At 43.5% G+C, this 27055-nt stretch overlaps 1 protein-coding gene and 2 long non-coding RNA genes across 8 annotated transcripts in view; 1 reads left to right on the top strand and 2 right to left on the bottom strand.

Moving 5' to 3' along the window:
* LOC137219858 (uncharacterized) overlaps positions 1 to 2930 on the bottom strand; it is a 55360-nt gene extending 52430 nt beyond the window's left edge. The window contains exon 1 of the long non-coding RNA XR_010941283.1: positions 2763 to 2930. This is a non-coding gene — a long non-coding RNA (uncharacterized lncRNA). The remainder of the gene's footprint in view (positions 1 to 2762) is intronic.
* On the top strand, positions 1668 to 26953 carry LOC137219859 (uncharacterized). Its single transcript, XR_010941284.1, has 4 exons — positions 1668 to 1828; positions 4600 to 4668; positions 23653 to 23805; positions 24163 to 26953. It is a non-coding gene; the product is annotated as an uncharacterized lncRNA (long non-coding RNA).
* TRAF5 (TNF receptor associated factor 5) overlaps positions 9394 to 27055 on the bottom strand; it is a 47809-nt gene continuing 30147 nt past the window's right edge. For all 6 annotated transcript variants that reach the window (XM_067729043.1, XM_067729040.1, XM_067729038.1 and 3 more), the window contains 8 exons: positions 26179 to 26280; positions 23647 to 23811; positions 22936 to 23013; positions 22543 to 22617; positions 18149 to 18241; positions 14332 to 14472; positions 12780 to 12948; positions 9394 to 12148 (listed from right to left, as the gene is read on the bottom strand). In XM_067729043.1, the coding sequence (XP_067585144.1) occupies positions 11571 to 12148; positions 12780 to 12948; positions 14332 to 14472; positions 18149 to 18241; positions 22543 to 22617; positions 22936 to 23013; positions 23647 to 23811; positions 26179 to 26280 (1401 nt within the window). In that variant the 3' untranslated portion in view covers positions 9394 to 11570. The remainder of the gene's footprint in view (positions 12149 to 12779; positions 12949 to 14331; positions 14473 to 18148; positions 18242 to 22542; positions 22618 to 22935; positions 23014 to 23646; positions 23812 to 26178; positions 26281 to 27055) is intronic.

Genomic DNA, 27055 nt, shown 5'->3' on the forward strand with positions numbered 1-27055 from the left:
GAGTGGGGAAGTTTTCCTTCCTCTTCTATCTTCTGGAAATGCTTGTGTAAAATGGCTATTATTTTGTTCTTAAATGTTTGGTAAAACTTGCCAGTGAAACTATATGGATCTGGAGCTTCCTTTTTTTTTTTTTTTTTAAGGTTTTTAAATACCAATTCAGTTTCTTTAATAGTTATAAAGCTATTCAGCCTGTCTATTTCTTCTTGAGTGAGTTTTGGTAGTTTTGATAGTGGTCCATTTCATCTGAGTTGTTGAATTTGTGAGTATAGTGTTGTGTGTAGAATTCCCTTATTATGCTTTTTGGTGTCCATCATCAGTAGTGATATCTCCTCTTAGAGCACGTATGTTATAGGAATGACCTAATAAAAAACTGAAGACAAAGTAGAGAATGGATGTATCTGCAGCTGTACAGACCTCAAACCTTGTTATCATTGACTCTTTCCTGTCTTTACCCAATTCCATATCCAGTCAGATACCAACTCCTCTTGATTTGTCTTTGCCAATTTCCCCCATTCCCTTACTGCTTGGCACTGTCCTTAAATACTTCTGAATTACCTACATTATTGTACCTGCCACCTAACTAGTCTTACTGCCTTTCTCCACTTTAATTCACCCTTCATACTGCTGCCAGACTTATCTTCTTAAACCTCCAATGGTTCCCCATTGCCTATAAGATAAACGCCCTCCACAGCTGGCTTAGCCTTGCCTTTTGAACTGCAGTTCATTTTATCTCCCTAAATCAGGGTTTTTTAACCCATAGGCTTTGGAGGGAAGAGGTGGGTCATGAATCTCCTAAAAATTGAGTATAAAACGATGTATAAATGTGAAATTTATTTCCAGAGCAAGGTCTACAGCCCTTATCAGATGTTCAGAGTGCTAAGAGAAATCTTCAAACTAATCTCCATCTCTACTATAATGTATCAGGAACACACTATACAGCCTCTCCAACAGTTCCCACTTCAGTACAAAGTGAACAATCATTTCTGAATTTAGATTCACACACTTTTAATAATCTCCCCTAACAATAACATTTTACAGATAAGGAAACAAGTCTAGCACTTAAACTCTTTTGTCCAAAGTTACTTCTGTAGAATTTGCTTTCTGTGCAAATGATTTAGTGTTTATCTGCTATTTTCTTGGACTTTTTATGAATAAATGTCATATGTCTCCTTGAGGTCAGGAACTAAAGTTCTTTGAAACTGCAATTATCTTTATTATCTTACAAAAACTAGCTGCTCAAATGTTTGCTGAGAACAGTGGTCATGATAATGACAGTCACACTGAGGCAGGGGAGAAAGGCTGATTAATGAGTACATACTGGGTTAAGAGTACATTTTTAAGTAAGGAGGCATAAGCACACACTGGGGATGTGTAAACTCAGAGCTTACATGCCTGATAAAATGGAACACTCAAGGGTCTGAGTGAGAAGCTCTGAAAAAGTTCTTAAGAGGTCAAATTTCCATAAATTGGGATCTTCTAGACCAGGGGTCCCCAAACCAGTACTGGTCCCTGGCCTGTTAGGAACCAGGCCGCACAGCAGGAAGTGAGCAGCAGAGGGCAAAGAAGCTTAATCTGTATTTACAGCCGCTCCCGATCGCTCGCATTACCGCCTGAGCTCCGCCTCCTGTCAGATCAGCAGGGTGTTAGATTCTCATAGGAGCGCGAACCCTACTGTGAACTGCGCACGCGAGGAATCTAGGTTGCACGCTCTTTATGAGAATCTAATGCCTGAAGAGCTGAGGTGGAGCTGAGGCCATCCCATCACCCCCAGATGGGACCTCTAGTTGCAGGAAAACAAGCTCAGGGCTCCCACTGATTCTGCATTATGGTGAGTTGTACAATTATTTCATTATGTATTACAATATAATAATAATAAAAATAAAGTGCACAGTAAATGTAATGCACTTGAATCATCCCGAAACCATCCCCCACCCCATCCCCCGTCCTTGGAAAAACTGTCTTCCACAAAACCGTTCCCTGGTGCCAAAAAGGTTGGGGACCACTGTTCTAGACAGCATTCAGAAAAAAAATTCCTCAGGAGAAGCAACGAAAAGGGGGATGCAAAGGATTGGGGAAGGATGAAGGGGTGACTGCACCAGCTTTGGAGCGAGCTACAAAATGGATTCAAATTTCAACTCCATCCCACGCAAACTACGTCACCTCCAGCAAATTAACTTTTCTGTGCCTCAGTTTCCTCATTTGTATCTACTTAAGGATTGTTGCGATGATTAAATAAAAGAATGCGTGTCATTTACGTCAGGATCCTACTCTTAACGCATTCTTTCCTTAACTGCTGCAATTATTTAATGAGAAAAGGCTTTTTAGAGGGGAATAGGGGCGCCGCGCTGAGAGGGCTGGTCCTTGGTAACCGATTTTCGTTAGAAGATGAAAGATTTTGAAGCAGAAAGTAAGTGTATATCCCCGAGGCAGGTGGGGAAGAAGTGATGGTGGGCGCATTACCATGGTGTGTAACTGCGGGGCCGTCACTATGGCAGGACGAGGAAGGGCTGAGACGAATGTCAGACCAAGAACACACCCTCCAGTGTACAGGTGAGAGGTCGGCGCCCGTTTAAGATCAACGAAGCGTTCATGAGAAAGGACACATCTTCTCGGGAAACCTCGAGCGCTGGGAGTGGTAGCGGACAGAACTGGAGTCACCCGGACGCCAGGGAGGGACTTCATAGGGGGGTTAAGGGAGGAGGGTAAGAAAATGCCGGCGCGGCCTCTTTCTAGCCGCAGCTCCGACTGGGACCGTCACTTACTGGAAACTGCGAGGGAAACGACCTTTCTGGGCTGGCTCAGCAGCCCCGGCCCGCAGGTGCTGAAGAACCAGGTCGGCCAGCGCCTCGGAGCCAGACGCCCGTCCCCGCTCTGGTACGCCAGGTGGGACCTGCGACGCCTCGGGTCGCGGATGCGTCAGCTGACCGGAAACGCCCGGGCCGCGACACGAGGTGGGCGGAGCCGACGTGGTTCTTCCGGCCGCGCGGTTTTCCGCGGGGGATGCGGGTAGCCGGGTGGCTTTCAGTCACGGTTTGACTCTTCGCTGAGCGCTTTCACACACGTCACGAACCTCAAAGCAGGGCCAGATTCTGTAACAGATTGTCACCAAATGGCAGCGTTTTCCCGCAACTTGTTTGAGATTCCATTTCAAATTCGGTAATAGATGTCGCCAAATGGCAAAGTTTTCGGTAGACTAATTTGCCCAGATTTGATACTTGTGCAATATGGAGACTTACCATTGAGCAAGGTGGTTATTTCTCCGTCGATTCAAGTGTTCCTTTGTTATTCAGGTGAAGGCTTGCAGTTTTCTTGGTGTTTTGCAACATTTCCTTTTAGGTTTTTCCCTAGCGGTTTGGATGCTGTTCTAGTTTGTTTGCTCTTCCTAGTGGACTATTATTATACCCCAGGATAATTTGTTTTTTTGGTATATTGATCTATGTGTTCACCTCGCTGAACCTTTGTATTTTTAAGAATTCTCTTGGATTTTGTAGGTGAGCATTTATGTGTAAATAACAATTTGGGCTTTTTCCTGGAATCCAGTACAGCGCTGTAGTAGCCTCAAGTGTACTTTATTGTTATCAGAAATTATTTGGATTGCATCCTACGTTTTGTTCATAATGTTTTCTAAAGGTTTGTGGTAGATACCTCTTTAAAAAATTAAGGCATTTAGTTCTTTTCCTAGATTGTCAAGTTGTTTGTTTCTTAAAATCAGAAATGGGTATTGAGAATTACCAAGTACTTTCAGTATTAGTTTTAGAGATGATCATACAGCTTTTCTCCATTACTCTACAACAACAGAACTACAGTAATAGATTTTCTAATGTTGAGCCATCCTTACAATCCTAGTTCTTCCATTACATTGCTGGATGCAATTTGCTGTGTATTTAATTTAGGATTTTTTTTCTATATTCATAAGTGAGATTGGCCTCTGGTTTTCTTTAGTTGTCTAGTTTTGATATCAGTTTCTGCTAGGTCTCAAAATGAATCAGTCAGGTTAAGTTTTTATATGACCTGGAATAGACGTAGCATGTGAATGATTTGTTACTTACATTTTGAAGAACTCATCTTTAAAGCCATCTGGAAGTGGTGCCTTTTAAGGGATAAATTTTTTTTTTCCTGGAAAAGTATCTGTTACATCTACATTTTCAAATTTAGTATAAAATTGTCCGTGGTATTATTAACATTTTTTTGATCTCATATTGTTAATTCATTCCTACATATTTTATTGGAGTCTTTTTTTCCTTCAGATTTATTGAACCAATTTTTGATTTTATTAATAACTTCTGTCTTAGAAGTTTTTTCTCTTCCATTAATATATGCCTTCATTAAGTTCTTCCTTCTTATTTCTCTGGTTTATTCTGTTCTTTCTGTAGAATCTTGAGTTGAAAGCTTATTTTCTTTAAAATGTTTAATATGAAATATTAACAAACATGTATAAAGTTACAGGGAATAATATAATGAACACTTATATACCAGCCACCTAACTACTGCGTTTTAGCATTTTCCCCATATTTGCTTCAGATTTTAGTATTACCTATTCAGTTAGAGCCCCCTGTGAACCCTTCTGCAATCTCATTCTCCCTTTCTTCTTCCCCAAAGGTAACTCCTTCCCTGGATGTGGTATCTGCCATTCTCATGAAAGCTTTTATACATGCTATATATAGCTATGTAAGTAACATATAGTATTGTCTCATGTGCTTTTTAAACCTAACATAAATGATAGCATTGTGTAACTTTGTTTTGTCACCAAAATTATATTTGTGCAAGTTATCCATGTTGATTCATGTAGTTCTAGTTTTTTCATCTTAAGTGCTGAATAGTATTCCATTGTATGACTATAAAGCAATTTATCCATTCTCCTTTTGCTAGTAATTTAATGATTACTGATTTTTGCCATTATGGTACAAGTTAATTCTTGTACACATCTTATTGGGCACATGGCAAGAATTTTCGGTTATATGTCTGGAAATGGAATTGCAAGGTGGAAGGGTTTGCACAGCTCAGCTTTATTTGATATTGCCAAATTGTTCTCCGGAGCTGGTACCAATTTACCCTTCCACCAGCAATGTGGGAGAGTTTCCGTTGCTCCACATCCATGCTGTGCCTTGTTTCTTTGGGGTTCCCCCCGCCAAGTTTTTCACTATTACAGACAGTGCTGGTGGTAAACTCTCTTGTATGTGTTTTCTGGTACGCGTGTGCAAGAGTGTCTCTGAATATATACCTAGTAAAGGAGTTGTTAGCTCTGCTTTGTTTTAGATTAATATTTAAAAGCATATACATGTGTCCCCCATATTTGAGGTATTTCCTCTTTTAATAGTAAAATTTCAGTCATTCTTATTTATGTTTAATAAATTTGGGTTTGGGTTTAATTCTAACTTGTTTTATCTATGTATCATGCTTCCTGTTGTTGTCTTCTCTTTTCTGTCTTTGGTTTGATAAAGTTTCTTTTTCCAATTTTTTTTCTCTAGAGTGGTTTGGAAGTTATACATTCGGTCTTTATTCGAGTGGTTACTCTTATTATATAGTAACTCATTTAAATTATATTTTTATAGAAGCATGTAGAGTTAATCAGTACCCCTATGAGGCAGTCTTGCATAGTAAGAGTGGAGCCTCTGAAGCGAGCCTACCTGGATTCAGATCCTGGCTTTACCACTTATTAGCTGCGTAACCTAGAGCTTATTACATAACCTCTCTGTGTCCATTGCCTCTCTGTAAACATGGATAAAACAGCATATACCCCATAAGACTGCTGCAAGGATTCGCATGTTTGTTTGTTTTTAAATTAATTAATTTTTATTTTTGGCTGCGTTGGGTCTTCGTTGCTGCATGTGGGCTTCCTCTAGTCGCGGTGAGCAGGGGATACTCTTCGTTGCGGTGCCTGGTCTTCTCATTGTGGTGGCTTCTCTTGTTGCGGAGCACGGGCTCTAGGTGCGCAGACTTCAGTAGTTTTGGCATGTGGGCTCAGTAGCTGTGGTACGCGGGCTTAGTTGCTCTGCGGCATGTGGGATCTTCCTGGACCAGGGCTCGAACCCATATCCCCTGCCTTGGCAGGTGGATTCTTAACCACTGCGCCACCAGGGAAGCCCTCGCGTGTTAATATACATTGGGTGTGTAGAATTCTTAGGACAGTGCCTAGCACATAACACACAGCTCTCTCCAATCACCAGTTTTTTTTCCATCTGTGAAATGGGCATCACACCTGCCTAGCAGATTTGTTACAAAGATTCAGTGCATTAGTGTTCATATACAATTCAGTTTAATACACTGAGCATCTTTTGAATTAGACATGCTTTTTGGCTTCGAGGAGTTTGTGATCTAGTAAGGACACAGACCTGTGAACAACTGCAGGATGGTGTAAACTTAATACTCTCCCCATGTCCTCTCTTGTCCCCTTCTTATCTATGCGCTACATAGAGCAGTTTTTTAGAACACGTCAGTCAGGTCATGCGATCCCCTGCCCACGTCAGGTCAACTTTCATTGCACTTCACATAAATCACAAACTCCTCAGCATGACTTCAGCACTAGATTCTGGGCCCTGCCTCCTCTTCTAACCTTATCTAGTGCCACTGTCCCCTCTTCTAATGGACTCCCACCACACTGGCCTATCTTCAGTTCCTTAAACCAATTCTTTTATTCCTCAGTGCACTCTGCCCCGAATTCTCATCCCACCTGCTCCTCCCACGGCTCACTCGTCTTTCAGGTCTCAGCTTGGTTTAGTCAGGCTTAGTTACAAACAACACAGTGCACTCTAGCTGCTACAGGGGCTTTATTAATATAATGTCGCCCACAGAAGCTCCAGGAAGACCAGAGGCCAGATGCAGGTACAGCAAAGCCAGGTATGATACCCAAACACACTAGAGGCACTAGTGAAAATCCACCGCTGCGGCCACTTGACACCAAACCCGCAGCTTCTATAAACACAACCTACAGAAATAAGGACTGGGTTCCAGGAGCTCTGCCTCTGGTCTACTCACCACTGGGAAGTCAGAGTCTGGCACATTTCTTTCTTCATCTTGCAAATCTTCTTCCAACAAAAAGTTGAATCTTTCCAACTTCATCTTTCAAGTTGAAGTTTTGCATGACTGTGCCTGATTGGTGGGGCCTGGGCCACATTCCTGTGCTGCAAAGGAGGGCAAGGAGGCAAGTTTCCTCACAGGAAATGGCTCAGATTTTATAAGGGTGTTCAAAAGTGCCAAGCATCCAGGAAGCATGTCACATGAGCACCGAATATCATGTGACCTCAGCATAAAGACTTCCCCAACAACCCAAAGTATATACATGTTCTCCCCACCTGGCACCATTACTCTTTCACTGTAGTCTGTCATTTTCTTCAAGGCATTGATCACAACTTATATTGTTATATACTTATTTGTAATCCTGGAGCCAGAGTCTAATGTCCACGTGGAGCTGTATTCTAGCAAGTGTAACTCAAACAGCCAAAAATAATACAAACATGTATTTTAGTCTTTAACGTGGGTCTCATGGAAGAATAAAAGCATCAGACAGGCTCCAGGTCACAATTGCCAACAGTTCCCATAGGAACTGCTCTTTTCTCTCTTCTTTGATTCTCCCCAATCCTTATGTGGATTGGTTTAGCTTGTCTTCATAAATTTTGCCCCTAGGGCTCTCCCTTCAAATGTTTTTTGCCTATTCTTCTACTTTGCATCACAGACATTCAGAATGGTCTGAGACATACATGTTTCTCAGGAGAAAGAAGTTAGGAGGCAAAGTCTATCAGAGGCAGCTGGGAACATGCGCACAGTGAGCGTTTTGGTTCACCGCTGTAGTGACCGCCAGATTATGTTTTATGAGGACAAGGACAGCATCTGTTCTATTTGTACCTAACGTAAAATCTGATACAAATATAGTCAATTAACATTTGTTTTCTGGAAAAAAGAACAGTGCAGGAACTGAGTTATAGACAAGCAAGTATACAGCCCCGAGCAGGGGCTCTTGGCCTAGTGGAGGGTAGGGGTTGAGTGCAGGGGCTAGTTTGAGAAGGCATCCTGGAGGAGGTGAGGCCAAAGCAGAATCTTAAAGGGCAAGAATTCACCAGGCAAAGGAGGAGGTGAGGGTAGAGAAGAGTATTCTAGGTAAAAATGTACCACAAGCACTAATGTCAGAACGGCTTAGAATGCTATTGCTAAAAGCCAAGTAGGACTGTCAGGAGGTGAGGCTGGAGAGGCAGAAGCAGGCATGCAGGGCCTTGCCCACCACACCAAGGAGGCTGGGCTTTGTCCTGTGGGTGATGGAGCCACAGTGGGTGGGGTGAGGTGGAGAGTCACCCTCAGATTTTCTTTGTAGACATTACCGGGTGTCAGTGTGAGGTTGGATCTGAAAGAGGCAAAAGAAGAAAACAGGGAGAATAGTTGTGAAGCAAAAACTGTAGGCCAGCAAATAGGGCAGTAGTAGGCAGTAGGGATAAGAGTAGTAGGAATAGTTTTAAGAAATTATTTGGAGGTCCCGTTGGCATACTGGGTGGGTGACTGGATGGGGAAAGTGAGGGGGGATTCATAGTGTCCGGACTCTGGCTTGGATGCTGACGTCACTAACTGGGGTGGTAGAAACGGGAGGAGTCACAGGCTGAGAGTGGTGGGGAGACTGGGAAGATCTTCAGTTCAGTTTTGGTGAAGTGTACTTGAAAGTACCTGTGGGACTTCCATGCTTAGATGTTCAGCAGGTACTTGGATATAGGGGTCTGCAGCTTAAGGCAAAGGCCAGGGTCAAAGATACAGACAGAGGAGGGAGCAGCCTGGGGGAGATAATGAGTTCAGGAGTGCTGGGGGTGGTGCCCTGGGAGCGACTGCTATTCTCAGGGTGGCATTTGGCCCTGCTGACATTCAGTTCCCTTCCCACCTCCCTTGGTACTTCTTTAACCTCTGACCTCTTCTCCAAATGCTTTGCAGATTCCTCTTCCTCCGCCCTAAAGTGTGGTGTTCCCAGGGGATTCCACCACCGGGTCCTCTATTGTGCATCCATCAAAGCTTTATCTCCAGCCCAGAATTCTTATGTAAGATTAAGACCGATGTCTGCAACCACTTTCAAGAGAAAAGAGGTAGTTGCAGTGTGGACCGATTGTCCAAGGGCCATCACAAAGGGTTCGTGGCTCTGTGTCCCATTTCTGTGCACTCAAGACTGGCACTTGGAATTGACCCTGTGACTATTTCTTGTTTCTCTGAAATCATCACATCTGGAGACCAGAGGTTAAAATTCAGATCTGTTAAGGTGCATTAGTATGTACCCCACCTCCCCACCCTATTTGAATCCTGCACATACCTTTCTCAAGGTTGTTGACTCCCCTTTTATGCCTAGTGTATTGTTTTCTTTTCATCAGGAACTGAAATCAGACGAAAATGGAAATACAAATTTAAATCTTACAGATACAGAATAAAAATAACCGTTCAGATCATTAAAAAGGAAAAATAAGTTTCCATGGCTCGACTTCCTTAAAACAAAATTCACAACTCTTATTTTGTGAGAAAGAAGTGCTTTTTATTTCAGAATACCTTGTTTTGTGTTCACTGTTTCAATGATGAAGGGACTCTGAACTCATAAGGCAAACCATGCCATGACTTACATTTTTTATGTAGAGAAGTTGGTTAAAGCACAAAATCAGTATTTTGATAAATTTGCTTTTTAAAATGTTTTTCACATCAAAGACTTAAAACTAGTTACAACAGTGTGATCTGTTCCTCAGGAACACAAGGATGACTTTGGACTTGATGAGAAACATTGAAAACAAGCACACAGCGCCACCTGCGTCCAGCTCTGGGGTCTAGAGAAACACTTCCTGAGTTTGTCTGAGGGAATGTGCTGACCGTCAGCTGTACCCCAGTTCACCAGCAGACTCAGGGTAGTTCTTTAGCAGATTTCTATTGTGAACCTAGGTCTTTGAATTTAACCCTTTGGGAAGATTTGTGCAGTATGAGTCTTTGGTATCTTGGAAATTTCACAGGAGAGATGAAGAAAGTTCCATTTATTCCAGAAGCCACTGGTGTAAATCATATGCTTCTGTGAGGTCAACTGATCAAGAGTTTTAAGGTGTGTGGTCATCACCCGAGTGAGCAGCTTGCCCTTGCACGCTCAAGGGAGCCAGCTGAGTGTCGGCCATGCTCGGTGGCATAACAAGAGTTAGGGCTCAGGAAAACTGGGTAGTTTCTTGTTAAGCTCAGGCTTATCAAGAGTCAGAAGGACTCAGGTAGACTTGTATTTACACTCCCAGACCCATACAGATAGATGTAGAAGAACACGATCATTTCTGTTCTTCACAAAGTACTCAGGACTTCGACAAGAAACATCACAAGTTTACATAAGTGCCCATTTTCATATCAATTTATGAATTCAAAATTCCTCTCAAAAAGAATAGGAGATACTGCTTTTAGCCATCAATTTCGGATGGGAATACGAACACCCATAGGAAATTGTAATGGTGTTCTCGTTTTAAATTCCTCTTATCCATTTTTGACATTTTCTTCTCCATCATATACTAAATTCTGCCCATCCTCATATTAATTTACTATTCTTACCAAATACCTTTAAACTATTTGTATACATGTACATATATTTATTAAGTTGAATCTTACGAAACTCATAACATTTGATCATTTTGTTTGAAAATGTTTTTTTCATGTGCTTGAACCTAATAAAATCTGAACTTTAGCTGGATGGCTGTACCTCCTTATGTATAAACTATGCCGTGCTTTCTGCTTTACTTCAACAGGGGGAATGAAAATGCTTACTCTATTCACCACTTCTTATGCATCCTTGCAAAACTGTGCTTGCTGACTCCTGGTAAACTTCATGAAAATATTAAAGGTGTAGTAATTTCCACAAATACAGTATATAACCAGAAAAAGTCTGGTCCAAACTGGGCAGATTGAAGTACATTACCCATCTACCTAACTGGAATAGCCTATCCTAAAAGATAGTTTTTGCAGGCTTACGGTCAGGTCTAGAATCAAAAGGTCAAATATAAAATACCAAAGCATGGGGCTTCCCTGGTGGCGCAGTGGTTGAGAGTCTGCCTGCCGATGCAGGGGACACAGGTTCGTGCCCTGGTCCGGGAAGATCCCACATGCCGCAGAGCGGCTGGGCCCGTGAGCCACGGCCGCTGAGCCTGCGCGTCCGGAGCCTGTGCTCCGCAACGGGAGAGGCCACAACAGTGAGAGGCCCGCGTACCAAAAAAAAAAAAAAAAAAACCCAAAGCATTTTCAACTGGAAATTCTACTTCTGTGTCCTCAATGACATTTAATATTATAGAGGGCCCACCCTGAGACCCCACACTAAGCACCAGTAAAAGAGGTATGCCCCAGACCTTACCTTTAAGAAAATTAGCATCTTTCAAGAGATATAAAAATATAAATAATGAGAAGATATTCTAAGTATTGTCAGTTTCAAACTGGGACAGAATAAAATGTAAAAAGAAGACAGCACTTGAGAAATCTCAAAATGACTTCAAACATTAAGGGCAAAGAGCCAAATACAAGTGTGTGTCGAGCCTACATTCAGTCACTACATTAACCAAAGGTTCTGGATTCAAGGAGTCCTTTTATCACCCCAGAAGCAGTGATTAGAGATCCTCCAAGTCAGTTAGATCCACAGCCACTTTCAAGAACAGGGTGTCATCTTTAATGTAGGTGTTCTTGGCATTCTCCAAAGTGGAATGAGCCACGAAGCGTGGACAGCCAGAGGCAATGTTCATCTCCCCATCGGGTCTTTTAAAGCTGCTGCTATTGGGGTCAGCCTTGAAGGTCTCCATAATGTGGTTCCTTTTGCCACTTTGGTCCAAAAGCATCAGGGTCACCCTCTGCCTGAATGGCCACTGCAACAGTGAGTCAAACTCCCCTCGCATCACCACAAAGTACAACGACAGATGCGTCCCCTTCCCGGACCCGTCCCCATTCAGGTACGCTCTAGCGCAGAGCCTGTAGCCACACCGGCTGGTGTAGAAGGGCTGGCTAAAGATGGATACTGTGTGTCCGTCCAGCGCCTCCTTCTTCTTCAGCTTGTAGTCTGTGACCTTCCAGATGAGCTTTCCGTTATAGCAGGCACTTTCTAGCAGCTTAAATCGCTCTTCGTTTTTATTCAGCTGTGCTTTATGAATATTAATGTGGGCATCATGTTTGTTAGTCTCCCCTTCCAAAACAACTGCAAGGAAAAAAAGACTCTGAAGGCCTTAAAGTTGTCTTTAAAATTTGCCCAAAGAGGAATTTTGTTATCCGAAGAGAACCAAGAAAATTCTGACATCCCAAAGATGAACTGAATTCAATGTCCACCAATGGACAATTCCTATTAATAATATCAACTCCGTGATTCTTGTGTCTTGGCAAGATTGGCACCAAGAAAACCCAAATGCGTCCTCTTGATCTGAGGCTCACCAAAGTGTTGAGAAGATGCACTCTGTACTGAGCTAGCGGGCATCTGCATGGTAAGCCCCACAGCTTTCTAACGGGAAGGCTTTGAAACAGCCAAGCCTGTCTCTTTTTCTATACTTAAAACAATGTTCCCACCACATCTTTCCCCTTCTCATTTTTGTCTACTCTCCTTAAAAAACCATCACTCCCTGTTCTTGGAATTTCCTGGCCCATTTCCACCCCTTGCTTGTTCCAGCTCCCGCTCATGGCCCTTCATCATTTTTGCCTGAGTGGCCAGAACCTCATGCTGTTCTGTTTCACAAATACCAGATTCAGCCATTATTGATCCTGGACAGCTGCTTGTTTCATGAATGCATGTAGAAATAATGAATCACCAACAGATAAGTATAAAACATTCGACATACCTAATCTTTGATCATGGGTTTCTAGCAGGGTGATTTTCTGTTTCACTGTATCAATCGCTTCCACCAAAGGCCTCAGATCAAATTTACTTTGTTGCTGGTTAGCCATTTGTAATAACTGACGCACCTGAACTTCTAGCCAAGCAGATTTGTCAATGTGACTGGCAAGAACCTTTCAGTACAAAGTGGATCATCATGTCAAAAAAATTTGAGTAGTTCGTTAAGGTTATATCTTTCAACTCAAACATTTCACCTTTAATTAATCAATTAATGAAATGAAAAATGCACAGTCCAGAAGAGAAAATTCAATGAGGATCTCAGAGAGATGAATCACCTAATAGCTTCCTCCCCCTCCACAGCGTCTCTGCTCCTGTTTCAAATCTTTGAACTGTTCTTCATCTGAGTTTTACTCCTCCCTTGGTGTCTCTCCTCTTGGTTCTCTACCCTATCTTTATATTTCTGTTCTCTCCTTGCCTTATCACTTCCTTCTCTTAGATGCTACTCTTCTGATTCACTCCTACTCTGCTAGAAGGCAGAGAATGCGCTGGAAGAAGGCCCACCTGTTCTGGCCTGAGCACTACAGGTGGTACAGAAGTGCCTGAGCTAAAGCCTGAACATTTGGTTGCTCTCTTTAGATGGAAGGGACTAAATAAAACTATAACTATATTTCTCCTCCACTCTTACCCTTAGTGCCTTCGTTCTTGACTGGTTTTTGTGTTAGAAAGAGGTCAGAATTGAGATAATAACATATGGTGGATTTCCTTTTTTCTACACACACTCACACACACATCCATATGGTATGCTGACAAATATGGAAATGATATGGCCTACATTTTCTGGGATAATCCAGATTTCAAAAAGATTGCCCATATCACATCTTGAAATATTTTCCACTGTAAATTTTATCATCACAATAAAGTCATTATTCTTTAGGAATTTGTTTATGGTTATTTAACATTCATGATTCACAAAGTAATTTTTGCTATGTTTTAGTGATGTTTAAAACATTTTCTTCCCAGGGGAATTAATAGTTTCACTTTGTTGACTACAAAATGCAGGACTACAGACGCTCTCAGGGAATCTGAAATCAAGTGACTAACATCAGCCCAACATTGATTACAGCCCTAATTGCCATAAATTATAGAAAAGTACTGTACCAGTGTAAACATGTACTAACATTGCTAAATGTACTGGGTTATGTAAAAGAGGACCTTTATTCTTAGGAAACACATACTGAAGTATGTAGGGGGAAAGGGCCATAAGATAGACAACTTACTCTCAAAGGGTTCAGAAAGAATACCCAAGGGGGGCGGGGGTGTGTGTGACAGGGACAGGGTGGGGGAGTTTGGGACAAGAAGGAGGAGGGGGGAGATGAATGAAGCAAATGGGGCAAAATACTGACAATGAGTGAATCTGGATGCAGAATATACAGGTGTTCTTTGCACTATCTTATTCTTGGACATTTGAAATTATTTCCATTTAAAAATTAAAAGAAAAATCCTCACGGCTAGTTGAAGGCTAAATCTTGATTATGAATAGAAAGGCCATTTCTTACCTGTATATTTGAGAGGAAAGTTCCATTTTTGCCAAACAACTGTGCAAACTGCTTGAACTCCTTTTCGAATTTCTTTACGGTTTCTGCTAGCTGCTGGATTTTACTTTCTTTTTGTTCTAGGCTCTTATATAAGTCAGAAATCTAATAACAGGAATATAAATGAGGTCATTGAACTGTATGCACACAAGTTAAAATTTAAATATAGTTCTAGGAAAATATTGCAGGTTAAGTATTTCTAGGAAAGATATACACACATATATTTATAGAAAATATTTACAGGTAGATTACTATATAATTCTAAGAAATGTTCGCAGGTGCTTCTGAAAAAAAATAATAAAGAAAAGAAAGATCCATAGATTCCTCATCAGCCTTTTCTATATGTAACCCACTTTGATGGCTCATCTAATGCTAGTGACACCACTTGACTACATTTGCCGAACTGGTTCTCCTCTTTCATTCAGCATGCACTTATTAAACAACCGCAGAGTCCTGATCGCCATACCACATTAGATGCTGTAGGCACAGCATCGATAGTAATAGCTGAAATTTGCTGAGTCTGTCAAACCCTTATATTCCTTAGCTCTTTTAATTCTCAACGAATCCTATGTGTTGGGTATGACTATCAGTTTCACTTTACAGATAAGGAAACAGAGGCAGAGCGTTTAAGTAACCTGCCCAGCATACCGCTAGCAAGTGGTAGGCAAAACACACCACCTCTCAGAATTTATAATCAATTTGAGGAAAATAACCAAAAACCTTTGCGTGATCCTCGACAACTCTTCTCTTATCCCTACACCCACTTAATCAGCAATACCTGCCAACTTTAGCTTCTGACACACAACAAAACAACTCTTACATCCATTTCTCATTGCATCTCATCTTGTTTCAGCCTGCGTTATTTCTCACCTGGGCTGCTACGATAGCTTCCTGACAGATCGTACACTGTCCCTAACAAACACATACCCGAAAAGAAGCTCTATGGGAGCTGGACTGGCATGAGTCCCACCGTCCACTGGAACCTCAACAACTGGGCTGGTGCCTGGCACCAGTAGGTGCTTGATAAATGTTTGTTAAATAGATGAATGAATGAATGCTCCCCCTGTCTTTAGCCTTGTTTTCCTCCAAATCATACTCCATACTGTGACCAGAAGAATAATAAGTGACAAATCTGGGCCGGTCACCCCTCCTATTTAACCATCTCTAGTGGCCTTCTTTTACAGGCTGTACAGGGCCCTACAAAATCTGCCCCTGGCCACCTTTTCAGCCTCATGCCCATTCGCACACTACACACCTCCTGTTTCAGGCCCTGCTCTCGGTCACTTCCTCCTTCACCTAGAAGTGACCACTTTTTAAGCCTCACTCAAGGGCATATCCTCCCAGAAATACTTCCACACTAGTACCACCTACCTAGGCCACCTCTTAAGTTCCATGACATTCTGACCATACTCCAGAAGCATAACTTACCTTCATGACTTATTGCTTTTTTTTGGGTTAATTTGGTCATTTTTTTCTCCACTAAATTGCTGAGGCTACATTTCACTTATTTCCAGATCCCCAAAGCCCAGCACAGTGCCTGGCACACAGAGGGCATTTGACACATGTTTTATAAATGAATGCATAAGTGGCTGCAATAACCATCTGATCTCTGGCCCCGAAATCTTCTACTTATACCCCAAGAGCTGACTCCCACATGTGCACCAGACATCCTTGACCAAAAGCAAACTCAGTGTCTCCTCTTGCCCCGCCCCCCTCACGTCTAACCTGTTCCTGTGTGCAGTGCCCATCTGAGTTAATAACGTTACCAAGTTCCCTGCCTTAACTACAGCATGTGACTCCAACCTGCAAAAGTCTCTCAATGCCCTCCCTCCATCCCCACTGACACAGCCTTGGTCAAGCCTTCACCTTCGGCATCACCACCAGCCACTACCACCTCCAGTATCACTTCCCCTAATACTGAACTGCTTATTGTTAGCCAGGCACTGTGCTAAGAGTGCACATATATAATTTGACCCTCACTACGACCCCATTTTACAAATGAGAAAATTGTGGAAGACAGAGGTTAAGTAGCTTGCCCGAACTCCGATGTGTGGAGCCAGGTCTTGAACTCAGGCCTTTCTGGCTCCAGGACCCTCACCCAACAATTGGCAGGCTCTACTGCCACACTGTCTAGTTTACTGCAGCATCCTTCTGCCTGGTCCCTTTGGCCTCATTCTCTTCTCTCCTTCTATCCATCTTCCATGCTACCACCAGCTGTGGTATTTTTAAAGCCAAACAATTAGCTGACCAAGTATCTTCCTATTTAAAAACGTCTTTTAGATCCTTATTACTGGCAAACATTAGTCCAAACTTTGGCCCTTAAATCCTTTCTGAAATAGAGCAGAATATGAATAAATTTAAAAAATCACTGAATGTAAAATATTTGAAACTTCTTAGCTTACATGGAAGGCCAATGCAGTCTGGACCCAACACACCAGTCTTCAGCCTTTCCCTGTCTCACACCTGAATGTCTCTCTACCCCCAAACCCCATTTCCTTGGACCATCAGTCTCTCTCATGCCTCTCTGCCTTGGCATAAACTTTCCCCTTCTGGAATATCCTCTTTCCACAACATTTTAACTGACGGACCTTCTCTTCCTTCAAGATGATGCAGCTCGGATGTGTTACCTTGAAAAGCCTTCTGCAACTCCCACAGGGCAAACTGCTGCAGCCTCTGTACCCCAACACAGGGCACCCCCATTGCACGTCCCACAAGGCACAGCATCTTATCTGTTTACATTTTTGTGAGCTCTTCAAGGGTGCGTGCTGTGTCTTCCTTGACTCAGTGTCCCTAGCAACTAGCATTGTACCTGACATATGGCACGTGTTTGTTGGATCAGTGGATAGACGAATGAGGCAACTCCTACAGAAAGAACTTGGGAATGGCTCCTAGGCAGCATGCCTTCCACCAGTTACAGTTTAATCAGTCTTTCTAATTTTCTCCACGATCTGACCCTGAAACTCACACACCTACTTTAATATGGAATCAGACACCATAAAATAATCTGCAGCCATAAAATTCAGCTCCCTCTCTGCAGCTGGATGGTTTTCTTCCCTACCTGGGCTTGAAAAGTCTGATCCTCTGAGATGCCCTAACAAAATAATGAACTTTTAGAATAATTACTCAATAGAATCAGCATTTATTGAGGTCCACTATGAATATTCCAGGGACTACGGCTGGCATTTGCACACATAATTTCACTTGATAATCACAACCCAGTGAAATAAATATGTACGTATGCATTGATTGCAGTGAAATAAATATGCACGTATGAGTAGGTTGCAAAGTTAATAAGTTAAGACTTATTACAAAATATATAAAACCCACAGTGCCTAGAACAGATAGTCAAATGTTGTTTCATGGTAATACTGATTTCATTTAAAAACGCCAGACATCTACTAGGTTCCTACTAGGTGCCAGGTAATAACCACAAGGAGTGTGGATAGGCTGCAGAGAGGCAGTGTGGTGTAACACGGGGAGCACTGGACTGAGAATCAGGGACATGGGTTTGAGATTGAATTCTGTCCCTTAATATCACAAACACATCAAAATTTCTTTGAGCTTAGTTACTTCATCTGTTGGTTGAGGGGGCTGAACCCAAAGATCTCAAAGGCACTTTCCAGTTTAATGTGCTACAAGCCTGTGAGTCTGGCCACTTAGTAGAAAAACATCTACCTCCAGTTGACTTATACTGAAACAGAGAGGAATATAAAAATACCAACAAGTACAAATCCTAGCGATTCTGTTGCCTCCCTTTATACTTGAACCCTTGAATATTTACCTGTTCTTCTAACTGGAAGTTCTTTTCTAAAACCAGAAGCATGTGGTCCCGTAAGGCTGAATGCTCATGCTCCTGCAGGTTTCCTCGTTTATCCTTTAATATGAAGAGAAAAATAAGTCAGGTTGTTGAAAGGCTCCCAAAATGAGGGTGGTGGTGGGATATTCTGCTAAAGCAGAACTTTAACAACTTTGCTTACTTGTCTCATGGTGGGTTGCAGAGAGAATGACCCCTCCCAGGTCCCTTTTCCAGCTTTAGGATTCTACAGTACCCATGACACACTTACAGAGAGTCAGGCCACTATCAAAGTTCTCAGCACTAATTTCGTTCCTTGCCCTGGGAGTATATGACTGAGGGTTAAGTGTAGTTATTATCACCTCTCAACTATTCCCATGTAAAACTTACCTCCTTAGTGGGTTATCTCCCAGATCAGTTTTAAGCCTCCGTTAGTTCTCCCTCCTACCAAGCACACTTCTCTACCGCCTTCTATCACTGTCCTTTTATCGGGCAGAAGGTATGCAACCTGATTGTAATTTCAGCCCATGCAAATTTGTTTCCTTCAAAGTCAAATTATATGTTTGCAAGAAGAAATGCAAACTTCTTCCCTTATTAAAATTCCATTGCAGACTGCCTGCATTACTAGTAAAAGCAAATGGTATGGGTGGCCCATAGACTCTAAGCAAACACTCATCATCAATTTCCCTTCAGTTTAGGGTTGGCCCCTCCTCCAGAGAACTTCCCCAGCCATCCCCAGCAAGTCCTAGAATACAATCCAAATGGAAGTTTGGGCCTAACTGTAAAGAAGATTCCTTTTAGGGACTTCCCTGGTGGCGCAATGGTTAAGAATCCACCTGCCAATGCAGGGGACACAGGTTCGATCCCTGGTCCAGGAAGATCCCACATGCCGTGGAGCAACTAGGCTCGTGAGCCACAACTACTGAAGCCCGCACGCCTAGAGCCCGTGCTCCGCAACAAGAGAAGCCACCGCAATGAGAAGCCCGCGCACTGCAAGGAAGCCCCGCTCACCGCAACTAGAGAAAGCGCACATGCAGAAACGAAGACCCAAAGCAGTCAATAAATAAATAAATATTTTAAATAAAATTTTTTAAAAACGGAGATTCCTTTTAGAGCTGGAAAACAATTCTGTATTTTGTGCACAAGGAAGGTAAACCCTATCCTTTCTTCAGCCAAGATAATCACTGGTTTGCTATGTGACACATTTATGGACTCTTCACTGATTTTTTAAAAAAGGTTTCTCATAAGAGTTTTTTAAAATAAGAGAAATATATGCTTATCTCAAACAATATAGCAAGATGTAGAAGAAAAATAAAAGCCCCCTTCTCTCTGTCTCCACACCCAATTCCCTAATCTCACTACCAGAGTCAGTGAAGATACATACACAGTGAGATCATACTGTATGTAATTTTTAAAATATATACCTCATTCTTTTTATCAGATGCATAGTATTCCAAAATATGAAAAATATATATATATATAATTATATACGCAGTACTTCAGAGATGGACTTACAGGTTGTTTTTCATTTTTTGTGGGTTTTTGGATTTTTTTTTTTTTGGCTACATACAGTAGTCCCCATTTAGCCACTGTTTCAATTTCTGTGGTTTCAGTTACCCATGGTCAACCATGGTCCAAAAATATTAAATAGAAAATTTCGGAAATAAACAATTCATACTTTAAATTGTGAACTGTTCTGAGTAGCGTAGTGAAATCTTGTGCCTTCCTGCTCCGTCCTGCCCCAGAGGTGAGTCAACCCATAGTCCAGGTATCCAGGCCGTACATACTACCCACCCATTAGTCACTTAGCCATCTTGGTTATCAGATAAACTGTTGCAGTATCGCAGTGCTGTCATCAAGTAACCCTTATTTAGTCGATAACGGCCCCAAATGATGCTGGCAATTCAGATATGCTCCTACTGTGCCTAATTTGTAAATTGAACTTTATCACAGGTATGTATGTATAGGAAAGAAAAACATAGTATATATAGGGTTTGGTAGTAACCATGGTTTCAGGCATCCGTGGAGGATCTTGGAATCTACCCCCATGGACAAGGGGGGAGTACTGTAGGTCTGGTGGGTTTTTATCTTGCTCCTTCATCTGCTATGTGTTTTTCTGTTTTTTCATTTTGCTTATCTTACTGTGTTTGGGGTCTCCTTTTTTGCAGGCTGAAGGTTCGTAGTTCCTGTTGTTTTTTGTGTCTGTCCCCAGTGGCTAAGGTTGGTTCAGTGGGTTGTGTAGGCTTCCTGGTGGAGGGGACTAGTGCCTGTGTTCTGGTGGATGAGGCTGGATCTTGTCTTTCTGGTGGGCAGGTCCACGTCTGGTGGTGTGTTTTGGGGTATCTGTAGACTTATTATGATTTTGGGCAGCCTCTCTGCTAATGGGTGGGGTTGTGTTCCTGTCTTGCTAGTTGTTTGGCATAGGATGTCCAGCACTGTAGCTTGCTGGTCATTGAGTGAAGCTGGGTGCTGGCGTTGAGATGGAGATCTCTGGGAGATTTTCGCCGTTTGATATTATGTGCAGCTGGGAGGCCTCTTGTGGACCAGTGTCCTGAAGTTGGCTCTCCCACCTCAGAGGCACAGCAGTGACTCCTGGCTGCAGCACCAAGAGCCTTTCATCCACAGGGCTCCTTAATTTGGGATGATTCGTTGTCTATTCAGGTATTCCACAGATGCAGGGTACATCAAGTTGATTGTGGAGCTTTAATCCGCTGCTTCTGAGGCTGCTGGGAGAGATTTCCCTTTCTCTTCTTTGTTCTCACAGTTCCCAGGGGCTCAGCTTTGGATTTGGCCCCGCCTGTGCGTGTAGGTCGCCAGAGGGCGTCTGTTCTTTGCTCAGACAGGACGGGGTTAAAGGAGCCGCCAATTCGGAGGCTCTGGCTCACCCAGGCCGGGGGGTAGGGAGGGTCACGGAGTGCGGGGCGGGCCTGCAGCGGCAGAGGCCGGCGTGACGGCGTGACGCTGCAGCCTGAGGCGCGCCGAGCGCTCTCCCGAGGGAGCCGTCCCTGGATCCCGGGACCCTGGCAGTGGCGGGCTGCACAGGCTCCCCGGAAGGGCGCGTGGCTAGTGACCTGTGTTCGCACACAGGCCTCCTGGCTGCGGCAGCAGCGGCCTTAGCGTCCCATGTCCGTCTCCGGGCTCCGCACTCTTAGCCGCGGCTTGCGCCCGTCCCTGGAGCTCTCCCAAGCAGCGCTCTTAATCCCCTCTCCTCGTGCACCAGGAAACAAAGAGGGACGTAAAAGTCTCTTGCCTCTTCGGCAGGTCCAGACCCCTCCCCGGACTCTCTCCCGGCCAGCCGCGGCGCACCAACGCCCTGCAGGCTGTGTTCACGCCGCCAACCTCAGTCCTCTCCCGGCGCTCCGACAAAAGCCGGAGCCTCAGCTCCCAGTCCCGCCCGCCCCGGCGGGCCAGCAGACAAGCCTCTCGGCTGGTGAGTGCCGGTCGGCCCGATCCTCTGCGCTGGAATCTCTCCGCTTTGTCCTCCGCACCCCTGTTGCTGTGCTCTTCTCCGCGGCTCCCAAGCTCCCCCACTCCGCCTCCCGAAGTCTCCACCCGCGAAGGGGCTTCCTAGTGTGTGGACACTTTTCCTCCTTCACAGCTCTCTCCCGCTGGTGCAGGACCCGTCCCTATCCTTTTGTCTCTGTTTAGTTTTTTCTTTTGCCCTAACCAGGTACGTGGGGGGGTTCCTTGCCTTTTGGGAGGTCTGAGGTCTTCTGCCAGCGTTCAGTAGGTGCTCCGTAGGAGTTGTTTCACGCGTAGATGTATTTCTGGTGTATCTGTGGAGAGGAAGGTGATCTCCGCGTCTTACTCTTCCGCCATCTTCCCGGAAGTCTGGGGAGTACTGTAAATATCTTTGTTTGCATGTGTGTTTGTATATGTGTGTAATCATTGCATACTTATGAAAGGATATCTGTGAAATAAATTTCTAGCAGTAGGATTGCAAGGTCAATGTGAGGGTCACATTTTATTTTCATAGATATAACCAAACCTCAAAATAGTTGGTATTAGCTATTATAAATTTTATGTATATATAAATTATTTGTTCTGTTTCTCTGGAGAACCCTAATACAAGTATTAGTATTATGTATTGTATACAAGTCTTTTTTTCTTTTTTCTATTCTGTTTATTATAAAATATTGGCTATATTCCCTGTGTTGTATTATATATACTTATAGCTTATTTATTTTATACATAGTAGTTTGTACCTGTTAATTCCCTACCACCATCTTGCCTCACCCTACTGGTAGCCACTAGTTACAAGCACCAGTCTTAAAGTTTCTCAGAAGTGAATGTCCTTCTGCATCTTGAATGGAATCAAGAATAAAATGAACTCAACAAATGAATTATACAGTAGAAGGTAGACAGAAACAATTATTCCATACCTTTACAGTACAGCCATAGTGCTTGAAAGGACAGTCTTGTTCAGCTTCAGGACACACAGCAAGGTGTTCATCCACCTACAAAACAGACAGCCTCATGCTAGGGAAATGCATCCCCGACTCTCCAGCTACCTGGTATAACTGCAGCAAGCAGGGAGCCAAGGGTGGCTTGGGAAGAAGGAAGGAAGCACCATGCTGAAGCCTGGGGTAAGGACAGCTAAGATGAAAACAGAGAAGAATTCTCAGGGAGAAGGGGAGGGAAGACAGAACCATGGTTATCGTGAGGATAATTTAAGCCTTGGGCCCCTGCTTATGGGGTTTGATCAAACACACACCACAGTGATTACTGAAACTCTATCTTACATAAAATCTACTAAGAGAATTATTTACAGTTACCTCAGTTCTTGGAATAATCTGCAAACACTTGTTGGGACAAGATACTGGGTACTCAGGACACAAGTTTTCCTCATGATTCTGAAACAGAAAAAGTGTGCTGAAATAAAGCCAGCCTTGCTTCCAAAGGCTCCCTGTAAGGCCTCAGAGTGTGTATACATATGTCCCTTTGGGGATCTATGCTATGTGGCTTACCCTCTGTAGGAAGGTATGGCTTAGTTCCAAAAAGCGTTCTAGATGGCTGCCTTCTTGGTATAAGTGAATTCAATTCAGTTCAATTTTCCAATTCTTTTAAAGAAGGTCAGAGGACATGGGACTGACAGAGGACAGACTATGGGAGTCACTGGCTTGGCTCCTTTGGTACATGTAAAGGGTACCCCATGCTCTTGTCTTATGCCGGCATCCTGCCTCTTAGGTCAGAGCATCCTGAGGACAGACAGTGTGGTCACCTCCTTGGGACCCAGCGCCTAGCATCACTCCTGGACCACTCACACTCAGCAGGTGCTCAAACAACATTTTTGCCAATGATACATGAATAGAGTCCCACCAAGAAGGTTTTTAGCTTTTTATAGAACCCTCAGATGAAGTTATTCTTTAGACCTCTTTCTGCATAAAAATAAATCCAGAAAAGTGCTTCTGGTATCCCACCTGATTCACTGTGACCACTGAGGCAGAATTTAGTCCCATAAAGATGATTCTTTTTTTTTTTTTTACCTGTAGATTGATGACTGCCACATCCTTTTTGCAATAAAGGCATTTTTCCTCTCGAAACGGACAGTCTGCGCTCAAATGCTCTTTCAGATCTTTGCGAAGGACTGGCTCCTGACAGCTCTCATTAGAGCACTGCACAGCTTGGAATAAGCAGTGCTGAAGGTGGTCCTGCGACAGATAACAACAAGCCAGTGGGGACCCACTGAGCAGGGCAGTGGGAGGGGAAGCCTGGTGCAAGGCCTAGTGAGGGAGGGAGTGAGGACCCTGGGGCAGCAGGAGAAAGGACTGCGGGGGTGGGGGGCAGGGGGCACAACCTCTGTCACAGGCTCTCTGCAGAGGCCACCCGCTGCCTCTGCTGAGCACAGGGCATGGAGAAGGCTGCTTGCACGGAGGCTGTGACAGCCAGCCTTGTTTGGAGGACAGGGGAAGATGCGTGAGGAAGAAAGCATGCCGGGTTTATCTTTGATTACCTATTAACCTGCTCATATTCTCAGGTTAGCTCTTGAATATTTTCCTTAGACACGCCAATTAATTTACCAGCTCCTCAAGGACATTTCTTTTGTGCACCCTCCATCCCCACCTCCAGCACCAAGTACTAATCTCTGCACAGCAGATGGTAAAAGCCGGAACAGAGGGCAAAGAGGGAAGAAGAGAAGGCTACCTCCTAAGTAAGTGAAGGAAGGGGAAGGACTAAAGGAAAGAAAGGGAGGGAGAGGAAGCTCTTCCAGAAGCGGTAAAGAAAACGATAGAGGAATACAGGATCACAGGCCCAGGAGAAGCTGGGATGGGTCATCCTTGTCAAGTCAGGAAATGTTCTTGACCAGAATATTAGAGAATGGTGACTCAGACAGTGTTCTTCATGTTACAGATTTTTAAAAGCAGGCATGTCTTAACAGAACCTGTGGATAACACTGCAAGTTACTGTGGTGCTGACAAGGTATCAAAATCCTAAGGAGTTTGTTCCCCACCACAAGATCCTTTAAAACAGGGTTGGCAAGCTATGGCCCTTGGGCCAAATCTGGCCTGCTACTTGTTTCTGTAAATAAAGTTTTATGGAGAACAGCCACACCTATGTCTCACATAATGGCTATGGCTGCTTTCCCTCTGAGTAGCTGCGACAGACACTGTATGGCTGGCAAAGCTTAAAATATTTACTGTCTGGCTCCTGACAGAAACAGTTTGCTGACCCCTTAAGAGAACACACAGTTTTACTATAGGATGTAAATAAATATTATAGCTTTTCTCCTTTGCCTCTAGTAATGAGAGACAGTGACAACTGACATCTACATCTTCTCCAAAATCCATGGATGCTACCCCTCAGCTCTCATCAAAACCATCAACATTCATCAAGACTCTGCTACCTGTGAGATCCTACACCTTACTCGCAAGGTGAAGGAGAACAGGGAATGAGAGGAAATACAAAAGAAACAGGTGAAAATAAACCAGCCACTGTTCTCCAGAAGCTGAGGATCTGGTCACTAGAGCTGATCAATGAGCCTCATTTCCTGTACAGGCTTAGTGACAACAAAGTTGGTAAAGAGGCCCTGCTTGCTCTAGGACCTGACTATCAAAACAAGTGGCGAGGGACTGTCTTAGGAAAACACAAAAACCTTCTGTGAACTTCCAGAGAAATTCTTGGGTTAGCAAGGGAATCATTTACACATTTATGAGCTCAGTGCCTAGGGGTGTAGAGGCACGATGGGGAAAAGACTGAATCACCTGAAATACATTCCAAAATGTGTGGCTGGGAAGGGAAACTTGTAGCATCCTCCTAGCAATTCCCTGGAAGCTAGAGATGCTTGCCTCGTATTCATTCATAGTGTGATTGAACCTGACATGGGCTTGCTGTGGCGGAGCCACGTTTCCTGCTTTCCATTTAACAACCTTCCACCGCTGGATGCAAGAGCAAGGTAGGACAGCTTCATCTGAAAGGAACTCGACAACCCTTCACCTCCCCTACACCTCGTTTGCTTGCATCTCATACCAATGCTTCGCCTTTACACTACATTCTAGCTCTGTTCTGGTCTGTGTCATCTGCCTTAGATCACAACCTCTAAGACAGCAGGGCCCACAGCGGCTAGGAGACACCCGCCCCAGCACCTGCAAATGCTTCCAGGCAGGGACCCTTACAATTGTGTCTTTCTGCAGTCATGCCCTGGCTCCCATCCTAGGAATCCCCAATCCTTCACAGTTTTCCAAAACTGACGTGTCCTTGCTCGACCATTTCTTTTGCCCAGCATGTCTCACATCTTCTCTTTTGGATCAATAACCCTAACCCACAAGTTGAGGTCTAGCACACATGGTATGTCCTCCATGTGTTCCATACAAAATGAATCTCTTCACGTGAGATTAATTTCACACCTTAGCCCTCGGTGGGCTGCACTGTAGCCAAGTGTACCTCTAGACAAGAATTCTCTGAGGGCAACCCAATGAATCTCCGTACCATGCTTAGCCCACTAACTGTCACATAAAAATGTTCAGTACATGTCACTGGAGAAATAGCAAAGGCAAATATTGTCCACCAGTAATACCAACCTGGTATCGTCCCAGAATAACCTTGGCATTACATCCAGGAGCATTTTTGCAAAATACATATAAATTGAGGACTTCTCTTCTGCAGCAATTGTCTTTAAACACCTAAAAGATAAACAAAGTAGGTCTCACACACTCCAAAGCTTTAGAGCAACGTGAAGGAAGCTATTATTAATTTGGTCTTCAAGTACATCTCAAAAGTTGGGTGGAAACTTCCAGTCAGTGGTTGGAATGGAAATACCAGATTCACCACCGTAAAAGAAAAGGCTGTCTCAGATACATCTGACAGGCCACCAAACATGCAAGCCAGGTAATTTAATGCTTAGTGCAGTAGGCTGAAGCTAGGAGAATCTTGTGGTGAACTTGACCCCACATGCTCAAAGGTCAAGAGGTGGGGCTGTGGATGAGGGTGATGCTTTCAGCTTCCTGTCCCAGGGTGAACGTTTGCATTAGTCATCAGGTGGTGTCACTGAAGCTGTGCTGACTTATTTTTCAGCACAAGCCAGGGGTTGGCAAACTTTCTCCGTAAAGGGTCAGAGAGTAAATATTTTCAGCTTTGCCAACCACGTTGCAATGTTCTCTGTTGCAACTATTCAACCCTACTGTACCCGATACTTAAATGAATGGGCATGCCTGTGTTCCAATAAAACGTCATTTATGGACACTGAAACGTGAATTTCATATAATTTTCACATGTCACAAAACATTATCCTTCTTTTGATTCATAAAATAAATTTTTGTTTTGAAATAAAGACTCACAAGAAGTTGTAAAAAATAGTACAAAGTTCCTGTGTAGCCTTCTTTTGATTTTTTTCAATGATTTAAAAATATAAAACCATTCTTAGCTCACAGGCCACACAGAAACAGGTGGTAGGCTGGA

Source organism: Pseudorca crassidens, chromosome 2 (genome assembly GCF_039906515.1).
Source record: "Pseudorca crassidens isolate mPseCra1 chromosome 2, mPseCra1.hap1, whole genome shotgun sequence".
NCBI lineage: Eukaryota > Metazoa > Chordata > Mammalia > Artiodactyla > Delphinidae > Pseudorca > Pseudorca crassidens.